An 18447-nucleotide genomic window follows, 5' to 3' on the forward strand; every position below is an offset into this window, starting at 1 on the left:
GCCAGCTGCAAAAAAGCATAAAAAACAAAAGTTTACATCTAGACTGCATGCTGAACAGATCGTTTGCGACCTCGGATGGTTTTTTTGTTAGAAGAATTGGCATGGACAACTGCCTGCAACCTGCTTTCTCCAATATCCGCTTTATATATCTGAATAATCACTGCTTCAGCTTCGCAAAACAAAGCACTGCTGTGATTTTGACAAGCTCTAAAACAAAAAATTAGATGAGGATATGATCAAAAAGAAATCCAAACGCATGCGGCTTACAAAATTTCACTTCCATAACTCATCAAGTGTTTGCATATTTTATTATATTACCTTAAAGGCAATAGGCTATTTGCCAACAATGTTTGAAGTTTCGCATTATTTCTACTCTCAAGGCTTTTCAGGTTACAATAATTCGCTTTCTCTTAAGACGAACTCTCTTCTGAGACGAAATTTCGACAAAGCTGCACGGTGCCTGTGTTGTGGACCATAAATGTTTGGAGCCTTTATCTGGAGCCTTACTACCCCCGTCAGCAACTTTTTTATAAGATCTTATCTGTAATGTAGTTTCCTTCCTTGTAAAATGCCATAAGCAAAGTCTAAAGGGGTTTAAAAATTCCGGATCCACGCAGAAAAGAATAAAACAAAGAATAGCTTGTATCTGTAACAAATGCTATCAGAAAATTTCAGAAGATTGACATAGCTATACAACTGTTATAACAAATTAAAAGCACAAACCTAATCTTTACATTTTTTCATATAATAACTACACACAGATTTAAAATCGTATATACTGGGTGATATTTAATGAGCGACGCATACTTCTAAAGCTAACCGAAAATGAACACGTAGCAAAATGTTTCAGTTAGCACGATGTTGGAACATGTCAGGAAGGGTTGCTTGATTAAAAGGACAGCGTCATAGCTGCACCTTTGAATTGGTTTAAAGAAACGATAGTAATACTTAGCATACAGAGAAGAAATAACATATCAACTATCAAGGGAAATTCCCTTTGCGTGATTGAAACATATTTCAAAAGTGAAAATGATTTAAAGCCCAGTTGTAGGTCCTCATCGACTATATTATAATGATGTTTTGTTATAGTATTGAAAGATATAAAATGAACAACTTGGAAAGGCCTTGGAGATATTCATAATGGTCACAAGATATGAATTCGTAATCAGCCAGTTCTAGCCTGGGTGAACACTCTACGAAGGAAAAAAATAGGGAAATAGCCTATAGGTAGGCTACCAAATACAGGTTCATGCACAAAATATTAGATGGAATCTCTTTAGCTCTTGGTATTTCAAATGAGCATAAACGTAATGGCGATTTCATAACAAAAATTGTTTCTCTTCCTAATGGTAAATGTAGCTTTGTTGGTACTTTCTCTGTGACATTGATCCATTTCAATGACCTAGACATGACATAGCCTAACTTTGACTGTTTGTCCCCAGTTTATGTTGTTTTAGGAAATTGTTTTATAGCCGCTTCGATAATATCTCTTGCTGAAAACAATATCAGCGATAAAATATATCACTGATAAAATATATCACTGATAAAATCCGAGACAAGAGCTCAAATTCTTTATACAAGAAAATTTATTGCCTCTCTCTCAAAATCAGCCTCGTATCTAAAACTAAACATCCTCCATATAAACAAAAAATAGCGCTTAGTACAAGGATCTGTTACAAGTCACCATGCTTGAAGTATACGTTTCTTACTGCAATTAAAAGACAACGTAGCCACGAAGCCAATGCTTTCAGAAAGTAAGTCTTATATTTAGTTTAAACATACATAGCAGCCAACACAAGTATGATGCTTCTAGCGTGTTCTTCAGGAGAGAAATCCTTGACCATATGCAAGTAGAGCAGATTGGGTTTTTATTTTTCCAAATCCACGATTAATTTGAGGAGAGGCGTTGAAGTAGCCCTGTATTAATTCCTCTGTAAATGTCGATTATCGTGTGATGTCACTGGTAGGAGAGCAGTCACTGCAAAACCCAAGTGACTTGATATTGATGTTGAAAATTACTGAAAAGCAAATGTGTAGATATTGATTTTTTACGTAAAAGTTTAACTGATACTCAAAGCATTTGGAATTAAAATCTTAATTTTTTGTAGTGATACTAGCAGATTTTGTAAACTTATGCAGAAGCAAAAGTCATAAAACAACCTCTCTTACACGCTCTGTGTGTTCTGCACGTTTAATTAAAAAAGATTCACGGAACTTTTAAGGAAAGTATATGAACCAACAACGTCAGACTGCTACAAGTGTATCAAAGGAAAATGTGTCTTTGCGAATCAAACAGCAAGGGTACTGTGAAGGGCGTATGCATTTTTTATTCAAGAATCAAACAGTCCTCTAGTTTTTAGAAATCGAATGTGTTCCTAAAGTGCCCAGTTTTCCAAATCAAGCAAAGAGATAGCTCTTTTCTGTGAAAGAAAACTTGGAATCAGTGAAAAGTGGGTCCACGTTTTCTGAGAGGCGAAGAAGCATTTATGTCATTAAGAAAAAGGGCCACGGATTTGAAAAAAGGCAGTTTGGTAATATCTTAAATAATCATGTGCCCTTTTTGCGTTTCAATGATTTTGCGAAGTCTCATTCACCTTTGTTAGGAAGCTGTAAAATATTATTTTTTCAATACTGCCTCAAAAAATTAACGAAGTCTGTGCTGAGCTTCCAACCTTTCCTCCTTCACTTTTCACTTTAAAAGAAACACTTGCTAGGAATATAAAAAAGATCGGTTTAGGCCTCACCATGTCACAGTGATGAATAGGCATAATCTGCCTTACTTCCTGCTCGGGAAATTAACTCGTTGATCGTTAATGCGCTTCGACTGAAGCCTCAGTATAAGGCTGAAGAAATCTTCATCCGGCACGGTTGGACCACGGGGAACAGAAGGGAAATCACATCTTTGGTCTTCCATTCGTGTGGCCTGAATAGGGAGGAAAAAGGGAGTTACATACTGAGCTGACCTATTTGATAAAAAGCGCAAGGGATGATGTAAAAGTGATGAAAACATGAAAATAGCTAATCCATCAAAACAGTGGAAAGAAATAAGTACCCTAGGAATTTAGAAACAATAACAACTACTTTCAGGCTTCAGAAATGATGCAACTAAGCATCTAAAAGAACTAAGTGTAAGAACTAAGTCCCTCTTCATCAAGTCGAAGGCCCTTTTTAGGTTAATACGTTCAGTTCTGAGGCTGGGCCCCAATTAGGCTGTGTCTCAACTAGGCTGAGTCTTAACTGGGCTTAGTCTTAACCGGGCAGAGTCTTAACGGAACTGACAAGCTGTCCAACCTGATAATCACTGGCTGACGAAGCAACTGACCAAGACTGAAGCCAACTTACCTGACATCGCATAAGCATGTCAAGAAATGAGTCATCTGGAACAGTCGACTGTTTTTCTTTTGACTTCGTAATGAGCTGCTCTCGCACTAAAATTAAAACATATTCGCAATGTCTACGATTTTTGCTTGTATTAAAGGTACAAGTTACACTATTCATTAACATATTTATGAACTATTTATTACATTATTAATATTATTTATTTATCTATAATTGACAGTACTAATGTTTATGGATTTTACGATGTGACCAAAGAAGGGATTATACAGAGGATTATTAATAGAAAATTTAAAATGAAACTAATCAACTAGTGTTTTTCCATCTGATTAACTTCCTTTGGAACAGCTATTCTGGGTTTCTTGAATAGACAAGGGTTTGAGGCCAGCAAACACTCCACAAAATGGGCAACTTCAGAATGAGTATCGAAAATGTGATTCAGAAATATAACTTGTTGTGGATTGATGCTTTTGATGTATAGAACAGGACAGTTCCAAGTTGCTACTTAAGTCTCACGCTCGATGCGATCAACTGTTCTATAGTTGTAGATTGAGAAAGGCTAATCAGAAGCCTACATGGCAATCAGATTTAAAAGGGTAGGCAGATTCAATTAAACGCAGACATTTGTAGCAAAGGAAGGTCAAGATAAAATTCCTTGAGATAAAAACATACGTGCAGGATCAAGGCCAGGCAGAGGAGGCATTGAAAACCGCTGCTCATCTATACGACTCCCTTGAACTCTTTGCAGAATGTCAAACAAGTTCTCAGTACTAACACTAGGCTTCATTTCCGACGGGGGTTGTAGACTGTTATTTGGCTGCGAATTGTTGCGTTGAGTCGGAGGTCTGCTGTCAAGCGATGCGTTTGCCTGGTTTCCTGGATTCCGCTGTCCATTTCGCGGCAACTCACATCGCTGATCATCCATTCTTCCCCCTTGAGCTTTCATCAGCATGTCCAAGAAGTCATTCCCAGGCCCTTCTTCCAACGACGAATCTAAGCTCTGCCAAGAACATTGGGAAAAGCTCCAGTCTAATGACTTCACATACAAGGCATATACATGACGTCGGGGCCGCATGACATTTAGTATCACCGACACCTAAGACCTTCGATCAACATGAACATCACTCTCTAGGCCTAAGATTTTTCAAACCGAAAACTTTGTTAAAATGTGGCACTTTCTACGACTTTGCAATAAAGAAACAAAGCCAGAAGTTAAAGAATTGGCATGAATTACCTTCCTATTAATTTAAAACAGTACTTAGAACTTAAAGAAGATGCGATATTGTATATCAAACAAAAAAGGAGCTAACAGTTAATTTAAGGTTAAATAAACAAAGCGAAATTGCAAATTTTGCGAAAGACAATACAAGAAATAGCGACAAAATCGAATGTCGACTTGGTCTGTGCAACAAAGAGGTTTTTCTTGTTCCATCATATGACGCACAAAAGTCTCATGCATGTTATTGTGGTGTTGTTTTCAGTGGAGACGTACTGTGACGGTCGTTGGAATAAGTGCTACTTCCCTGAAACCCGCTTAAAGTCTAAACCACAGCAATGTTTTAGATGGTAGGAAATGTCAGTTGATGGCGCTGATATGGAGCGGGAAAGACCTGTCTGTGTAAGAATTAGTTTTCAAGAGTTTTGGGAATGGGAAAGGAGAAGCCTCCTTGTTAGCCAAATTAAGATTATATTCACTTTGGGATATGTTTCTTATCAAATATTTGAAAGACATTCTACATCAATATGCTTTCTGCCATTAGGCCATCAGTCATCGGCCATCAGACGGCCATCAGAGATTTCAATCCTATTTGCAGCTCACCTGGTCTGCTCGCACTCTAACTCTGACGTCACCTTGAGAAAGCGCGCGGTTATCAGAATGTGTAGTCAGATTTTCAGTACCATTCTAAAAAATTAAAGACCAGATTATAATTGAGATAACCTGTTAAGAAAACCTAGAAAAGACACAAGTATGAATTACTAGATAATACGGAAGAACAGATAAACAAATGAAATACTTAGACTGACATCTAGTCGATTCTAGGCAATTAACTTCATTAGAGAATTTAGATACAAATTTCCTCCTTTTGCTAATACATTTCGTACATTTTCTATTAAGCGAAAAAATTTGCCCGTGATTATTAATGAATGAAAATACTTGCCGTTACATGGTTGCTGTTTTGAACAGCTGAAAAACATGAGAAAATGAGGATGAATGAAGAGAAAAGTTATATAAGGGTATATTGCATATGACATAGGATATAAAGAGGAAATAAAATATAGCGAAAACCCGCAAACAAGAAACTCACTTAAATGAAGCGACAGGCTAACTAACCTGTTTAAAAGTATGAAAATTCTGAGCCTAAATTTTTCAAGTATTTTTAAGTAAGTTGCCTGTTTGATAAACCTGAATTTAAATAAATGTAGGCCTTAGCACAAATTTTCTCGAAACAAACAAAATTTCAACGTATTAATTCAATTACACTTCATTTCATTTTTAACTATTTAAACAGGGTTGAAGCGACAAAATTACATACCGCTTAACCCAGTAAATTATATCAAATGGAATAAAAGCCCTATATACAATGATATTTCAAACCGAAAGTAATATAAAAAAGAGAAAAGAAAAAGTATATATATAAAATCTATATTTCATATTTGCTCATGGTGATTTTTTTTGTAAGTAAAGAGGCTGGTGTATTTCAAATACTGCTCTGTGAGAAGTCATACTTTTAAAATGTTTAATTGTAACTAATTTCCAGGCTTTTCCTGCTATTTTCTTAATCTCATAGAAATCTCATCATCCTTTTTTCAAACTTTTTTCCTTTTACAAGAAAACGTACAATCTGATCCAAACGAACAAGCTAAAGAAAAGTATGTCATCATCCATAATTAAACAAAGGTAGGAACAGGTTAAAGAACATATCTGTACAGCCACAAAGATGAAGAAAAATTTTACAACTCTTCACTCTCTTATAAAAACCACAAAGATAATATTTGTAGATACTTGCAAGCCGACTTTGAAGGGTGGTATTTGATTTACAATTCAAAATCTTTAGACAATACTTATTAATTAATGCAATTAAGATCTGGACCTACCTGGTGCAAAAACCTTTGGAATTTGCGCAACCGAAGCCGTGCTTGTAGTCCTAGCAATTTGTAAAATACTATATTGCAACAATTATTGCAAAAAAAAGTCAAAATTGTGTGTAAAACGTAATCTTCCCTTGAGTAGTATCTAAACAAATATCATGAGAAGTAAGCAATGGTGGGGAGGAAATTAGGGAAAAATTCCATGAAGAAGCCGACCTTTGCAGATCAATGAGTTCATGACGTAACAATATGATGATGGCTATTTTGAAAAGAAACGTTGATGCACTCAGTGCTTCTTCAAAAACGCTCCTTGAGTTAAAGAAAAGTCACTTTCAATATTTACAGAACGACAAAATCAAACCCTTCGATTTATTATAATGATTTTGCAATTGTCTTATGCAATTGATCTTAAAAACTATTTTTGCAATTAAAGCTATAAAAAGAGGGACAAAACCCACATATCACACAAACACATAACAAGAGACGGGGCTTTCGTTGATAACAGCACTAAGTGTGTTTGGGGGATAATTATCATTACAATTATTAGTACCATACATACTCTCCCTTTTGATCTGTGATACCAAGAACAATTTTTAAGTCAGCGATGTTCATTTCGGCAGTGAGTTCACCGGTCCTGTCACCAACCTAAATTGAAAACATACAGAATTGAAGCTTGTGTTTTTTCTTGCAGTGACAAGTCTTACATAATGCCACTAAAAACGCGACCACCTGCATTAGCAATGGCAGAAATTGAAGATTTGATGTTAATTTGGAAGGAAACGTGCGATGGTCTAAAAGCAAACTGTGTTTTTGCTGTAACTAAGTTACAGCTCGGTCATACCCTAGCATGTGCAACAAGCTACATATTTGTCCTGACGAAAAGGAAAACAAAACAGTGTTAAATGCTCGTCGAAGAATACTGTAGTAATCTAGCAAAATGCTATGGTTTAGAGCTGCTGAGAAACAAATGCATTGAATAAACAGGCAACTTGCGAAGGAAACCCATCGGAATATTGCCTGGACTGAAGCAAGACTGAATGATATAAAAATTCTAACTTTAACAAAGCTGGTTAAACAAGTCACATGCTGCTATACCTCGTCCAGGTCCTGCAAATAACACTTCCCAGACCCCAAGATGGTCGTGAGAGTTCTTAGCTTTGAAATTTCAAACGTACTTGCAATATTTAATCATTGACAACCATTGGCAAGTTACTGATAGAATTTCGCTGAACGTCACATTTTTGACCTGAGATTTCCTTAATGATTAAATCATTGTCATTGACGTAAAAGGAAAGATGGAAAATCTGCCAATAAGCTTCAAATAACTGTTATAAGAAGCTTGTTTCAGCAGCCCTTTTTACTCCACAATATATATTATTTATCAATTTTTTTTTGGTTAAGCAAAAAAAGGTTTTTTCGGAAGTATCAAAAGTTTTTGTAGTCTACAAGCACACCTATATTCCCAATCAGCGTATAATTTTTTACATTTAACAAAGTGCGTCATACGTTAAATTCAATCTCTTTATCTTGATAAAAACACCTTGAAATGAACCTCACCTCTTTTGAAATAATTAAATGTTTCTCAGCATAGCCAAGGGCCACTTCGTGTTTGCTTATGGCTGTGTAGGCATTCCCCAAACTCCAATAAGCTCGACCTTCACCAACCCTATAAAGAACAGAATTAACATCTTGCATTTGTGCAAAATAGCTTTAGTAACGCAACTGAAGAGCTAGGCCAAAATTGCAAAGTTCTTTAAGTAAATTGCTACATCAGAACCACCCTTGAACCGACATTTATTATCATGGCGAGGAACAAAAACTTTTTATGTTTCCAAAAAAACCTTTTTTAGCCTTACCAAAATAAACTTGAGAAATAAAATATGTTGTGGAGTAAAATAGGCTAAATAAATTTCTACCCAAGAGGTAAGAGATTAACAGACATAAATATTTTCATATTCCGACAACTTGAAGCATATGGAGTTTAATTCCAAGAAAAGAGAACAGTTGGGAATCTCCCGCTGCTGATCAAACCAATCATAAGTCATAGATAACTTCCATTTAGAATGTACCGCGAATACTGATAATATATTTTATCGTGTCATATTACATAATTTTATGGTCCATCTTTAAATATTGTACTTATTAATACTATCTTTCTGTCATATTATATTATGGTGCATTTATTATCATACCATACCTATCACCAAGCTCTTTTGCAATCGCTAAATGACGTAAGTGGTAATCAGTTGCTTTTTCGAATGCCTTTAGAAGCGTGTACGTGTTGCCTAAGCTGTAGCAGGCCTGCGAAGCAAATACGATAATGGCGTAAATCATTGTGCGTAACATTCGTGAAAACGCTGCTTTACGTTTTAAACTAGTTTGATAAGATTATGCTGAAGCAGGTTGATGCTGAAACCTTTTATTTATATCAAGGCGAAGCAATCACTAAAAGCCATTTAACAAAGGATATAATACAAGAATATTTAGAGTGAAATGTTTATCCATGGACATCACAATCCAAATCAGACAGGTGACTTTGACGCTTATCTCCAGCAGCCAATGTCAAACACACGAGTGCTTGTAAAAAGAACACGAGAACCGCACTAAGTGAAGATATTAAACCAAGATACAACGCACGACACAAAAACGACAACTCACAACACGTAAATGTATTGGGAACTGACTTCGCTTCACAAGAAATTCTAGCTCATTAAGACTTATCCCGTCAAGGCCACAACGGGTTCTTGGGGAACACAAGCATGTTTTGATTAGAGGATGCATAATTAGTACAGAGAAGTCCTTCGATTCGGCTATTGCGGGATAGCCGAAACAACGAAGTGTAGTGCGTAAATATTCTGTTTGTTCAGTTTAAAAAGGGTATTTCTTTGTACATCGAAACAAGACGTTGCTGGTGCCTGGTCTTCGACCTTTAAAGCTGGCTCAAATTACAGCTTACAATGGATATTTCTTTGCTTGTTATGACTCAATGACTTTGTTGTTAAAGCAGTACTTGTGTCGTTAAAATGCAACCATAAAAGCCAGCATAATCTTTGAGGACAAAACAACCTGTCACCATTCAAATAAAATGTTAACTTGCACGTAAGGACGCAAAATTCACTTTAGGATTATCGACTGTGACAAACAATTGTCGACCTTGTATAACCGTTGCTAAATGTAACCAAATAGAAAAGTTAAGAAAACGTTAAAATAAACTGAGCAGTTTTGACCCTTTGCAAATTCAACAAACCTGGGCTTCGATGGCACGATCTCCAAGTGTTTGCGCAATCTGCAACGTTTTCCTGTGGTGCAAATGTTCCAACTTAATATTTATCGCTTAAACTTGGTAAATACGATAAAATCAGCTCAGGAATGAAACATCAAACGTCTGGGTTCGGAGCTCAACGAGGATAATAGCGGAATGACACGATGAAGGAAAAACTCAACTTTAAGAATAGTATGCTAATTACAGTGTCAGCTGCGGGTAAAATGATTCCCTAGCTAAGATTATGCAAAAAACAACTATATGATTAACACAAAATCCGACAGACTAGGCGTAAAACTAGAACATAATTTCCTTATCAGATTCAAGTAGGGGATTTCGGTAACTGAAAATAAGTTGAGCGATTTTTCACATAAGAAGGAATCGTCACAGTAAACAACGAGAACTCGCGTGGAGGAGCCGTGGGTATTACTTTCGAACACCGCAACACTAGATTGTCAGCTGCTCGAATGACTTTACTTGCAATACATAGCTATTTAGGGGACCGTATCAAGAGGTCATCTACATATATGCAGCCATAGTCGTTCTGCAACTGCTCATTAACCCTTAACTTAAAGCTTGGTTCGTCAATACGCTCTTCTATATGATACACATCCAGGTTGAAAATTCTGAAAATTCAGTTCAAATTTAAAAGTGAAATTGATACAGTGCCTGCGTAGAGGTCATCAAAGGTTTGAGTAATTTTACGCTGAACTAGAAATTCATATTATTGTTGTAATGGAGCGTCATATCATCACACTGGAATAACTAGCAAGATTTTGAATACAGAGGTTACAATGCGTCATTCGCTTCAGCAGAAAGCATAACTTGGTTAAAAAGGATATACTTAAAGGATACCAAATAGGATAGACTATAAACCATAAAGGACACCAAAAGCAGGTGTCAGCGACAGGGATGTACAACTCAACATGTACCAGAAGTACTGTTTCTTTTTGCATTTCTAAGATGACGTTACAAAAGGATGCAGCTACGATACTTACTTGTAATACTCTGCAGCAATTTCAAACTCCCCTAGGAAAACATGAGCATTTCCCAAATTGCTAAAGGCCCTCCTTTCGGCTGAGTTGTCACTAAATTGTCTTGCTACCATCAGTCGCTGGAAAATAGCCAAATATTTATCAAAATAATTTAATTACCACGCAAACATCCTTTAAATAAGGCCTCTTTGAGATTTAAGTTTTCAGTCTAAGAATCAAGTTAGGAACAAACTTCATATGGCTTTAACTACATTTTTTATGGTTATCAAAACGTCAGAAACACAACACATCAATGTCACTTTGCACAGGAGGGCAGAACAGGGACCGAGAAGTGTATTACGGATCGGGCTTCTAAAGGTGCGGGCCTAATTTTTTTAGCTTGTCAAGAACCCAATGCAAGATGATTCAGAGCTTCGAATCAGAATTAAAATTGGAGCCATGATGGGGTCTCCAGCCATTATGGGTCTTCAGCGGACCTCTCTTTGTTTTCAATGGTGATATTAACTCTTCTTATTGATACATTTCTTAGAAATTTCGGGCAACAGACTTCCAAAAAGAAAGAGACAGGGAGGAAGTGACAAAATCGGATGTTAGGAGAAGTTAGTTTCCAAAGAAGCATATCAAAACTTTAAGAAGGTACAATTTTTTTTGGAATTCAAGTACAATTTTTAAACTATCAAGAGCTGGTCATCAAAAATATGCAAGGACACATGTTACAGTGAGAAGAACGTGGATGACCAGGATTATTCAGATAAGGAAAAAGCTCTGTCGGATGCTCTTGGAAATATCAAAATTCGCAGATAAGCGTGGATCAAGGAAGTTACACGCTAAATCTTCGTGTGAAATACGTGCTGTAATCAGCTGAGAGACACCTATAGGTGATGAACGTGGGGATGTACACGATTTGATATCACTTAAGACAGGTCTTTTTTTAAAACAAATGTCTGGTTCACCGTAGGCCATGACAAGCCAAGGATCAGTTTCAGTCTGACTGACGCAGAGGCAGAAGCTGACAATGGATAAATGGATCCTAATACAAATAGGTACCGTTCACCTATGCTTGCTTACTCAGGGGGTACTTCACCCTACAGGTGCCAATAGCCTTTCATTTTTCTTCAAATAAAAACCGAGTTACCTCTTCGTGATACTGGACTGCTTTGTCAAAATTTCCCAGCAAATAGTGAGTATTGCCAAGGTTTCCAAAAGCTCTTCCTTCAGCTGCTCGGTCACCTAGTTCGCGCACTAGCACCAAATTTGCCCTGGTGAAACAAAACATTGAAGCTCGTCATGTCAAACTGCACCAAATATAACGATAAGGAAAAGTCGTGTCTTGAGAAGTGGACAGATTGGGACATTTTTTAAAATATTACCTTTGCAAGACAGGAAATCCACTTGCCAAAAGGCATTGGGTTTCCAAACCGATCTTACTTTTAGATTTTACGAGGCATCAGATGAAATGATACATAGGAGAGAGCCCTAATTAGCAACTACTGTGCTGTTTAGGATTTAAAGAACTTATTCTTGAATCTTCAGGAATATTGAATGGGGAAGGGAATAAAGCTCCTGCAAGTCCAATCGTCTCTGTCAGTCTTAACACCCACTCAGTCTTATGTTAAGATTGATTTGTGATTGGGACTTGTGTTGATTCTTACGCCCACAGACCTGTACAGGTGATGAAACTAAACATCTTCGACAAAAGGGATTTTAGGTAGAAGCGCTAGATGCTAAGTTCAAGAAACTACTTATTACTGCATAAGTTCCGTTGAAATTCTTTGATCTAACAGTCGCCAGGGATAACCCCCTGAAAGGAACACGACTGAATCTGCTCACTTCATTTAAATCCCAACTATTCTACTCCAAGGCAGAGAGTAGAGAGGAGCCAGGGGGGCATGGTCCCTTCGATATCTTCTTAATGGAAAGTTTTGTCCATTTGTTAATTCAATAATGAAATGGCAGGACTATTTTTGTTGTTTTCCTCGTGTGTTTTCTCCTCCATCCACAAAACCTTCTTCCCAAAAATATTATCAGTCAGCCATGGACAAAGAATGAACTTACTCATAGAATTCAACAGCTCTCTCCAAGGCAAATCTAACTTCTTCTGGGAAATCCCCTGGATCCCTGTGTCTGCTCCTTCCCAGGTGTTTACCTTTAGCATGGTATACATTTCCAAGGTTATACAGAGCACGTGCTTCACCAACCTGTAACATGACAAGACTGTCTTAGGCAGTGCCAATAAGAATTACTAAAATGATCTCATAGATATTCTCCTCGCAACAGTCAATAAGTTTGGAATAAATTTTTCTGTCTTAGGATCCCCTTCATCACACTTTAAGGCCGGGATCGCAGAAATCTGTGCTTGGTGCGAGTAAACAATCACTAAACTCAAATGCTTTGTAAAAACTCAAACGCTCTATTTCTTACGTCAAAAAATTGAGTTTCATCAAGGGAAAGTCTCGCCTTTACACAGCCAGTATGTTATTGAATAAAAACACTGGACAACGTGACAGCCCTAAGTACGACCTGCTTCTTCACGTTTATTAGCAGTACATTTTTATACATGATCCAGTAATTAACGTTAGTTTATACACTTTTATTTTCATTATCATTTAGAAACTTTCATTCGTTAGGTTTTATCATACTAGCCCTGCATTTTGCTGCTAAGGATCTTTTCAAGGTTCGCAAAAGTCACTCTTTCAATTTGGTTACTGCTTCTTTTTTGTATTCTACTTATGTCTCTATCCTCATATCATATCCTGCACCGTTTTAGGAGCTCCTCATTTTAACTGGACTAGTATGACAGTTAAATTGAGTACAATGACAACAGAGGTACGACGAGGCCAGTACGAAAGCCGTTCTGCAGATCCTCAATAAAATTGGACATAAATGCAAGTGTGACGACTTCTTTAATCCGAATTCAATATTTGTTATTCCCGGTGATTATCACATGTCTCATACGTTGCAAAAACATCCTTTGATTGCGACGTCAACGTATCCCGAAATTGCCACACGCCTCAATCAACTATTTTGCAAAATAGCTTAGCAATGTTCATTTGTCGATTAATCGGCTTTCTGTTGCAGCTGTTTAGGAAAGGTATTTACATAGTTAAAATGCGAGCTCGTAGGCTTGGCAGACCACGATGCAATTACGTTGCAAAGAGTATCAAAACGGATCAGTTCAACTCCATACAAAAACGTGGAGCCCTGGTTTCACGCTTCTCTATGACACTGCAAAACCCTAATTGCACACTTTTTTATAAAGACAAACCTTTTAAGAACACACTATACAGGAACATACCATATAAAAACATCAAGTCTCGAGTTGCCAAAATGAAGAGGCATGGAGAATTAATGACAAAGCCTAGGAAAACTGTTTAACATTAAAAATGTAGGAAACAAAGCAGTAGAAAAAATAAACAAACTTTGTTTCACAATAACACTGACTCTTTTTCACATTTGTTTATTGTAACTAACACAAATAGCCTTAATATATTCTCCTATTCAATCTAATCTTAAAATTGCATAAAAACACAGAAACAGTTTAAATGCGTACCCAATCTATCAGTATGAGCTATGTGGTCATGTTTTTTCTCTAAAAGTCCTGTAATGGTTTTTACTGCCCACACAAATAATTATTCCTGTTACTGAAACACCTGCTTTGTTCACAAACATGGTCTTTTTTGAATGGTACAAATTTGCTTATTCAACCAAGAGATATTTTTAGGACAGGGAGCACTATACTTTAAGATTAAAGAATTTTGGTCCAGGTGATGGTTGCCAAACAGCTCTCTTATGATGATTTTTTGCTCTCTTATGATTATTATGATTCTGCTAAGCCCACAACCGGCTTTTTTAAAGATGAATACAAAAAGACAGTCCTCATTTGTCATAAAACATGACAAAATGCAAGAGGAAACCAAAAGCAATTGATTAAGACCCCGTTTACACTGTGCTGGATAAAATTTATCCGCATAAAACTTGTTCAGATTGATTTGCAATTACACTGTGCTGCACAAATTTTGTCCACTGTTGCATTTACACTGTGCTAGATAACTGCAGTCACATGACCTAAATCATGCACAGAGCGCCCAAAATGAAGTCTTCTCTGGGCAACAAAATAATAACAAAATTCCTGCCAACGTAAAAAGACTTCATTCTCTCTTCAGAATCATATGCTTCTCTTTTAGACCAAATCCAAAGATATTGTCAATACAAATTAGGCCTAGCTTGTTTTAATAGTTTATTCATGAAACAAAATGACACTGAACTAGCAACGAAAGTAGGGAAAGCTGACAAGGATGCCAATTTTACGTGGACTGGCAAGATATTGCACTTTCAACACAAGTGTATATCAACAAGAAGGCAGCCACTGACTTGCAAACCATCTGGCAAATCAATGGAAATGCAATTACAACTAACATAAACATTTTTATTGCATAAGTAGTATCCTATTCCAGCCTTCTGGTCTTCTCATAACAGCAAGGGGTACAAGAAAACACACTTCTGTAAGTAAGTGTTTGATAAAGCCATAAATGCAGGAAATTAATAACCAAGACACTGTTTACTAGCTACAATGAAGGTGTTAAAATCAATTAAAGAAATTTGAGATTGCATGTTTTAATCAATTTCATATTAAAACTTGTGTTGGGATGGAAGGATAAATAAGACCAGTGCTATAAAAGGGCTGATGTTTGAATAGGGGGTGTGGGTTCCAGCTTTCTATTATAAAATTCAGTTTTTGATTATAATTAACCATCTAATCATTATTGATTCAATCACTATAAGTCCAATCTGTTACTGCGTTGTGAAAGATTACCTATCCCTGATATGATAAAGAAACACTTTGTCAAAGAAAAACGTTTTCAAAAAAATGTTTTTCATTAATATTGTCATTAGTGCTGATCTGTTTTACCTTAGGCAGGGAAGCCTGCACCCAAACAGTGCAATAGGGGCAAAGTGCCAAGAATCTGGGCAAAAAAATAGTAGAAGAAAGAAAAAATGCTCAATTTTGCAAGGGCAAGGGGCCACTACCCCTGCTGCCACCTGGCTAAGGCATCCTTGACCTTAAGTTAAAACAAGATGCCATTAATTAAAAAAAAATAAAGAAATAAAGGTGCTTGTGGCTAGAGCTTATCATTCCTTGAATTTGAAAATCTTAAGTTAAGGTTGATAGCCCAAGAGGTGCAGCCTAAAAAATGAGGCAATTTATATCATTACATATATGTACCCTTATAAGAATTGGTATTTTATATACTAAATTCAGAACGCCTTGAAAAGGACATATCACTTCTATATTTCCAATTTTTCAGATCATTCCAATCCATACCATCTTTTTGTTGACAAAGACAATTTGACTTTTTCAGTACTTCTAGCATTGCATCATTAGGTATACAGAGTCATAAAACAAAAATCTTGCTTTGGGTTCCAAACCTTTTTCACACTTTTGAACACCACTCTTGAATTTGTTTACAAATTTCTTTAAAATGTGAATTTTGGATGCATTAATTATTGTAAACAATTTAAAATGTAACAGATGCACAACGTAGCTTCAAAGTTTAATTTCATATCAAAATTTTATTATTTGGATACAGTTTAATCTGACAGGCTATCATGCATCAATAAATCATCATCGTGGATAGCAGATTTATTTCTATTCTACTGATGATTAACTTATAAACTAAAGTTATTTATTAGTCAATGTCTTTATAACATAGCTGTAAAAAAAATTTTCTTTGGGAACATGTTACATGTAAGTAACATTTTCTGCTGAATAAAAGTATTGCATTAAACAGTTCTACAAAGATAAGCACAATAGAGATTTTCAATCTGGTTTTGATTTGTAAATTTTAAGATTTTTAGCTTCATTGTGAAAGATATTGTAAAGAAATGATTACATTTTCTTAAACTGAGCACCATTTTTTAATTTTACTGGTAAAATATCTTGATTTGGGTAAATTTTTTGCCAATCCTGGAACTTACCCCAGGCTCACATACATCTTGTAGCTCAGACTATTAACAATTAAATGATGAATGGTGAATTTAAAAAAAATGAAACTTGTCTATATACTTGATTTGAAACAAAAATAACCAATGCGTACATCTTCAAGGCAAAAATTTGTTATTAAATACCCAAAACTCAAACTGCTATATGTTCAACTGATTTTTCCTTTCCTAGCCCATCTAATCTCCAAGGCTTCGTTTCTGATTAGTTGCAATTAAGCCGCATTATGGGAAATAATAAGGCTGCATGTTAATTTATTTAGCAGACCAATTTCCCGATGAACACCTTTACGGACAGAGAAAATATCAGTTCTTTGTATCACTCACAGTGAAATATTTTTTCATAGATCACAAAACTAAGTTTGCGATCATAAAAAGGAAAGTAGGAATTACTGTTTGTTTAGGCAGGAGGACCTGACAGAAAATGAATGATGCTTGACGATTTAAACAGTTCATTTGAAAAATTTGCCATAAAATCCTATGTTTATGAAGAATAGACATGGTTTCAAACGGCGAAATACATTACTGGTCATTTTCTAACGATCCAATTCGATTACACATTTTATGGAGGCGCCATGTCAACATTTTGAAATCTTGGTAGAAAAAACCACGTATTCTTCGAGACATCTTTGTTAAAGTATTGTTGACATACGAATAGGGAACACGTCAGAAACAGAATTCATCTTACCTTGTCTCTCAGCTCCCGTGATATATCTAAGTGTCTTGTACAGCAAACGATCGCTTCTTCGAATTTTCCGAGAACTTTCAAAGTATTCCCAAGATTTCCACTCGCTTTTCCCTCCCCGATGCGGTCCCCTAAAGTTCTTGCTAATGTCAAATCGTGTTTATGAAATTCCAGTGCCTTCTCGTATTCCTGCAAATAAAAGTAGGCATTTCCCAGCTGACTGTATATGGCGCTCAATGTCTTTAGATCCTCCGTTCCTTTCTGGATAGCTGCCTCAAAATATGAAACACCACTTCGACAATCTCCACTCTTACAAAGCCGCTCTCCTTCGAGTGCAAGTTCCATGCAAGAGCCATCATTGGTCGCCATTATACATTGAGCATGAAATACAAATTGGACGGTCTGGTTGCACGATGATCTTTATAACCTCAAAGTGGGGGTCGGCCGGAGCAGCACTCACGTAGCCATAGGGAGTAAAAACGTTTTCTCAAACAACATTTGTCCCAAAAAAATTTGTTTTTGCTTTCTTGAGTTTAGGTGCGATTATTTTAGCAAATGATTCTTGAAATAGAAACAGTTTCTTAGATTTTGGTTTCTTATCTTTCTTTGAAATGACGAAAACAGCCAATCTCCTCTGGCAGAGTTTTTCGTATAACGATTTCAGTAGAAGGATTAAAGAATATTCTTAAAAGATGTTTCTTGTGAAAAAACTTGTTTAGCGCTGTTAAGCGACAGAGTAACAATTTATAAAAAACTGCTATTGTGGATACTGAAATCGATCTTTCTCATGGTAGGGCTTTTGCAGCACTGTTCTGTAGGCCAAAATTGTTCTATTTCCTTTAGAAAAACGACTGGGTGGGGACTTGGGGAGCCACACACAAATGGTTCACTCTTCTCTTAGCCCTACACCTTTTTTACATGAACTCCGTTTCGACGACAAGCATTTTGGTACTTTTCTATCTTGTACCGAGAGAAAGAGCTTTGGGACTGTTCTTCGGTAAAAAAGATAAAACTTTGATGATACATTCAAACAATAAAATATATTCTCTTCTTTGACGATAAATAAAAATTTTAATTTTTCA

General features: G+C 36.3%; 1 protein-coding gene across 1 annotated transcript; it reads right to left on the reverse strand.

The window, feature by feature from the left end:
- Positions 1–640: 640 nt before the first annotated feature.
- On the reverse strand, positions 641–17775 carry LOC135693171 (uncharacterized). Its single transcript, XM_089111176.1, has 15 exons — positions 17369–17775; positions 12739–12881; positions 11819–11942; positions 10687–10802; positions 9674–9725; positions 8624–8727; positions 7984–8092; positions 6986–7071; positions 6433–6482; positions 5496–5521; positions 5156–5239; positions 4009–4336; positions 3343–3428; positions 2745–2923; positions 641–2018 (listed from the first exon to the last, which is right to left on the reverse strand). Exons 1-14 carry the CDS (start codon positions 17732–17734, stop codon positions 2777–2779), a joined length of 1821 nt encoding a protein of 606 aa, XP_088967302.1. The 5' UTR covers positions 17735–17775; the 3' UTR covers positions 641–2018; positions 2745–2776.
- Between the last annotated feature and the right edge of the window lie 672 nt (positions 17776–18447).

This window comes from Rhopilema esculentum, chromosome 11 (genome assembly GCF_057945365.1).
Source record: "Rhopilema esculentum isolate cy_ngs chromosome 11, ASM5794536v1, whole genome shotgun sequence".
Lineage (NCBI taxonomy): Eukaryota > Metazoa > Cnidaria > Scyphozoa > Rhizostomeae > Rhizostomatidae > Rhopilema > Rhopilema esculentum.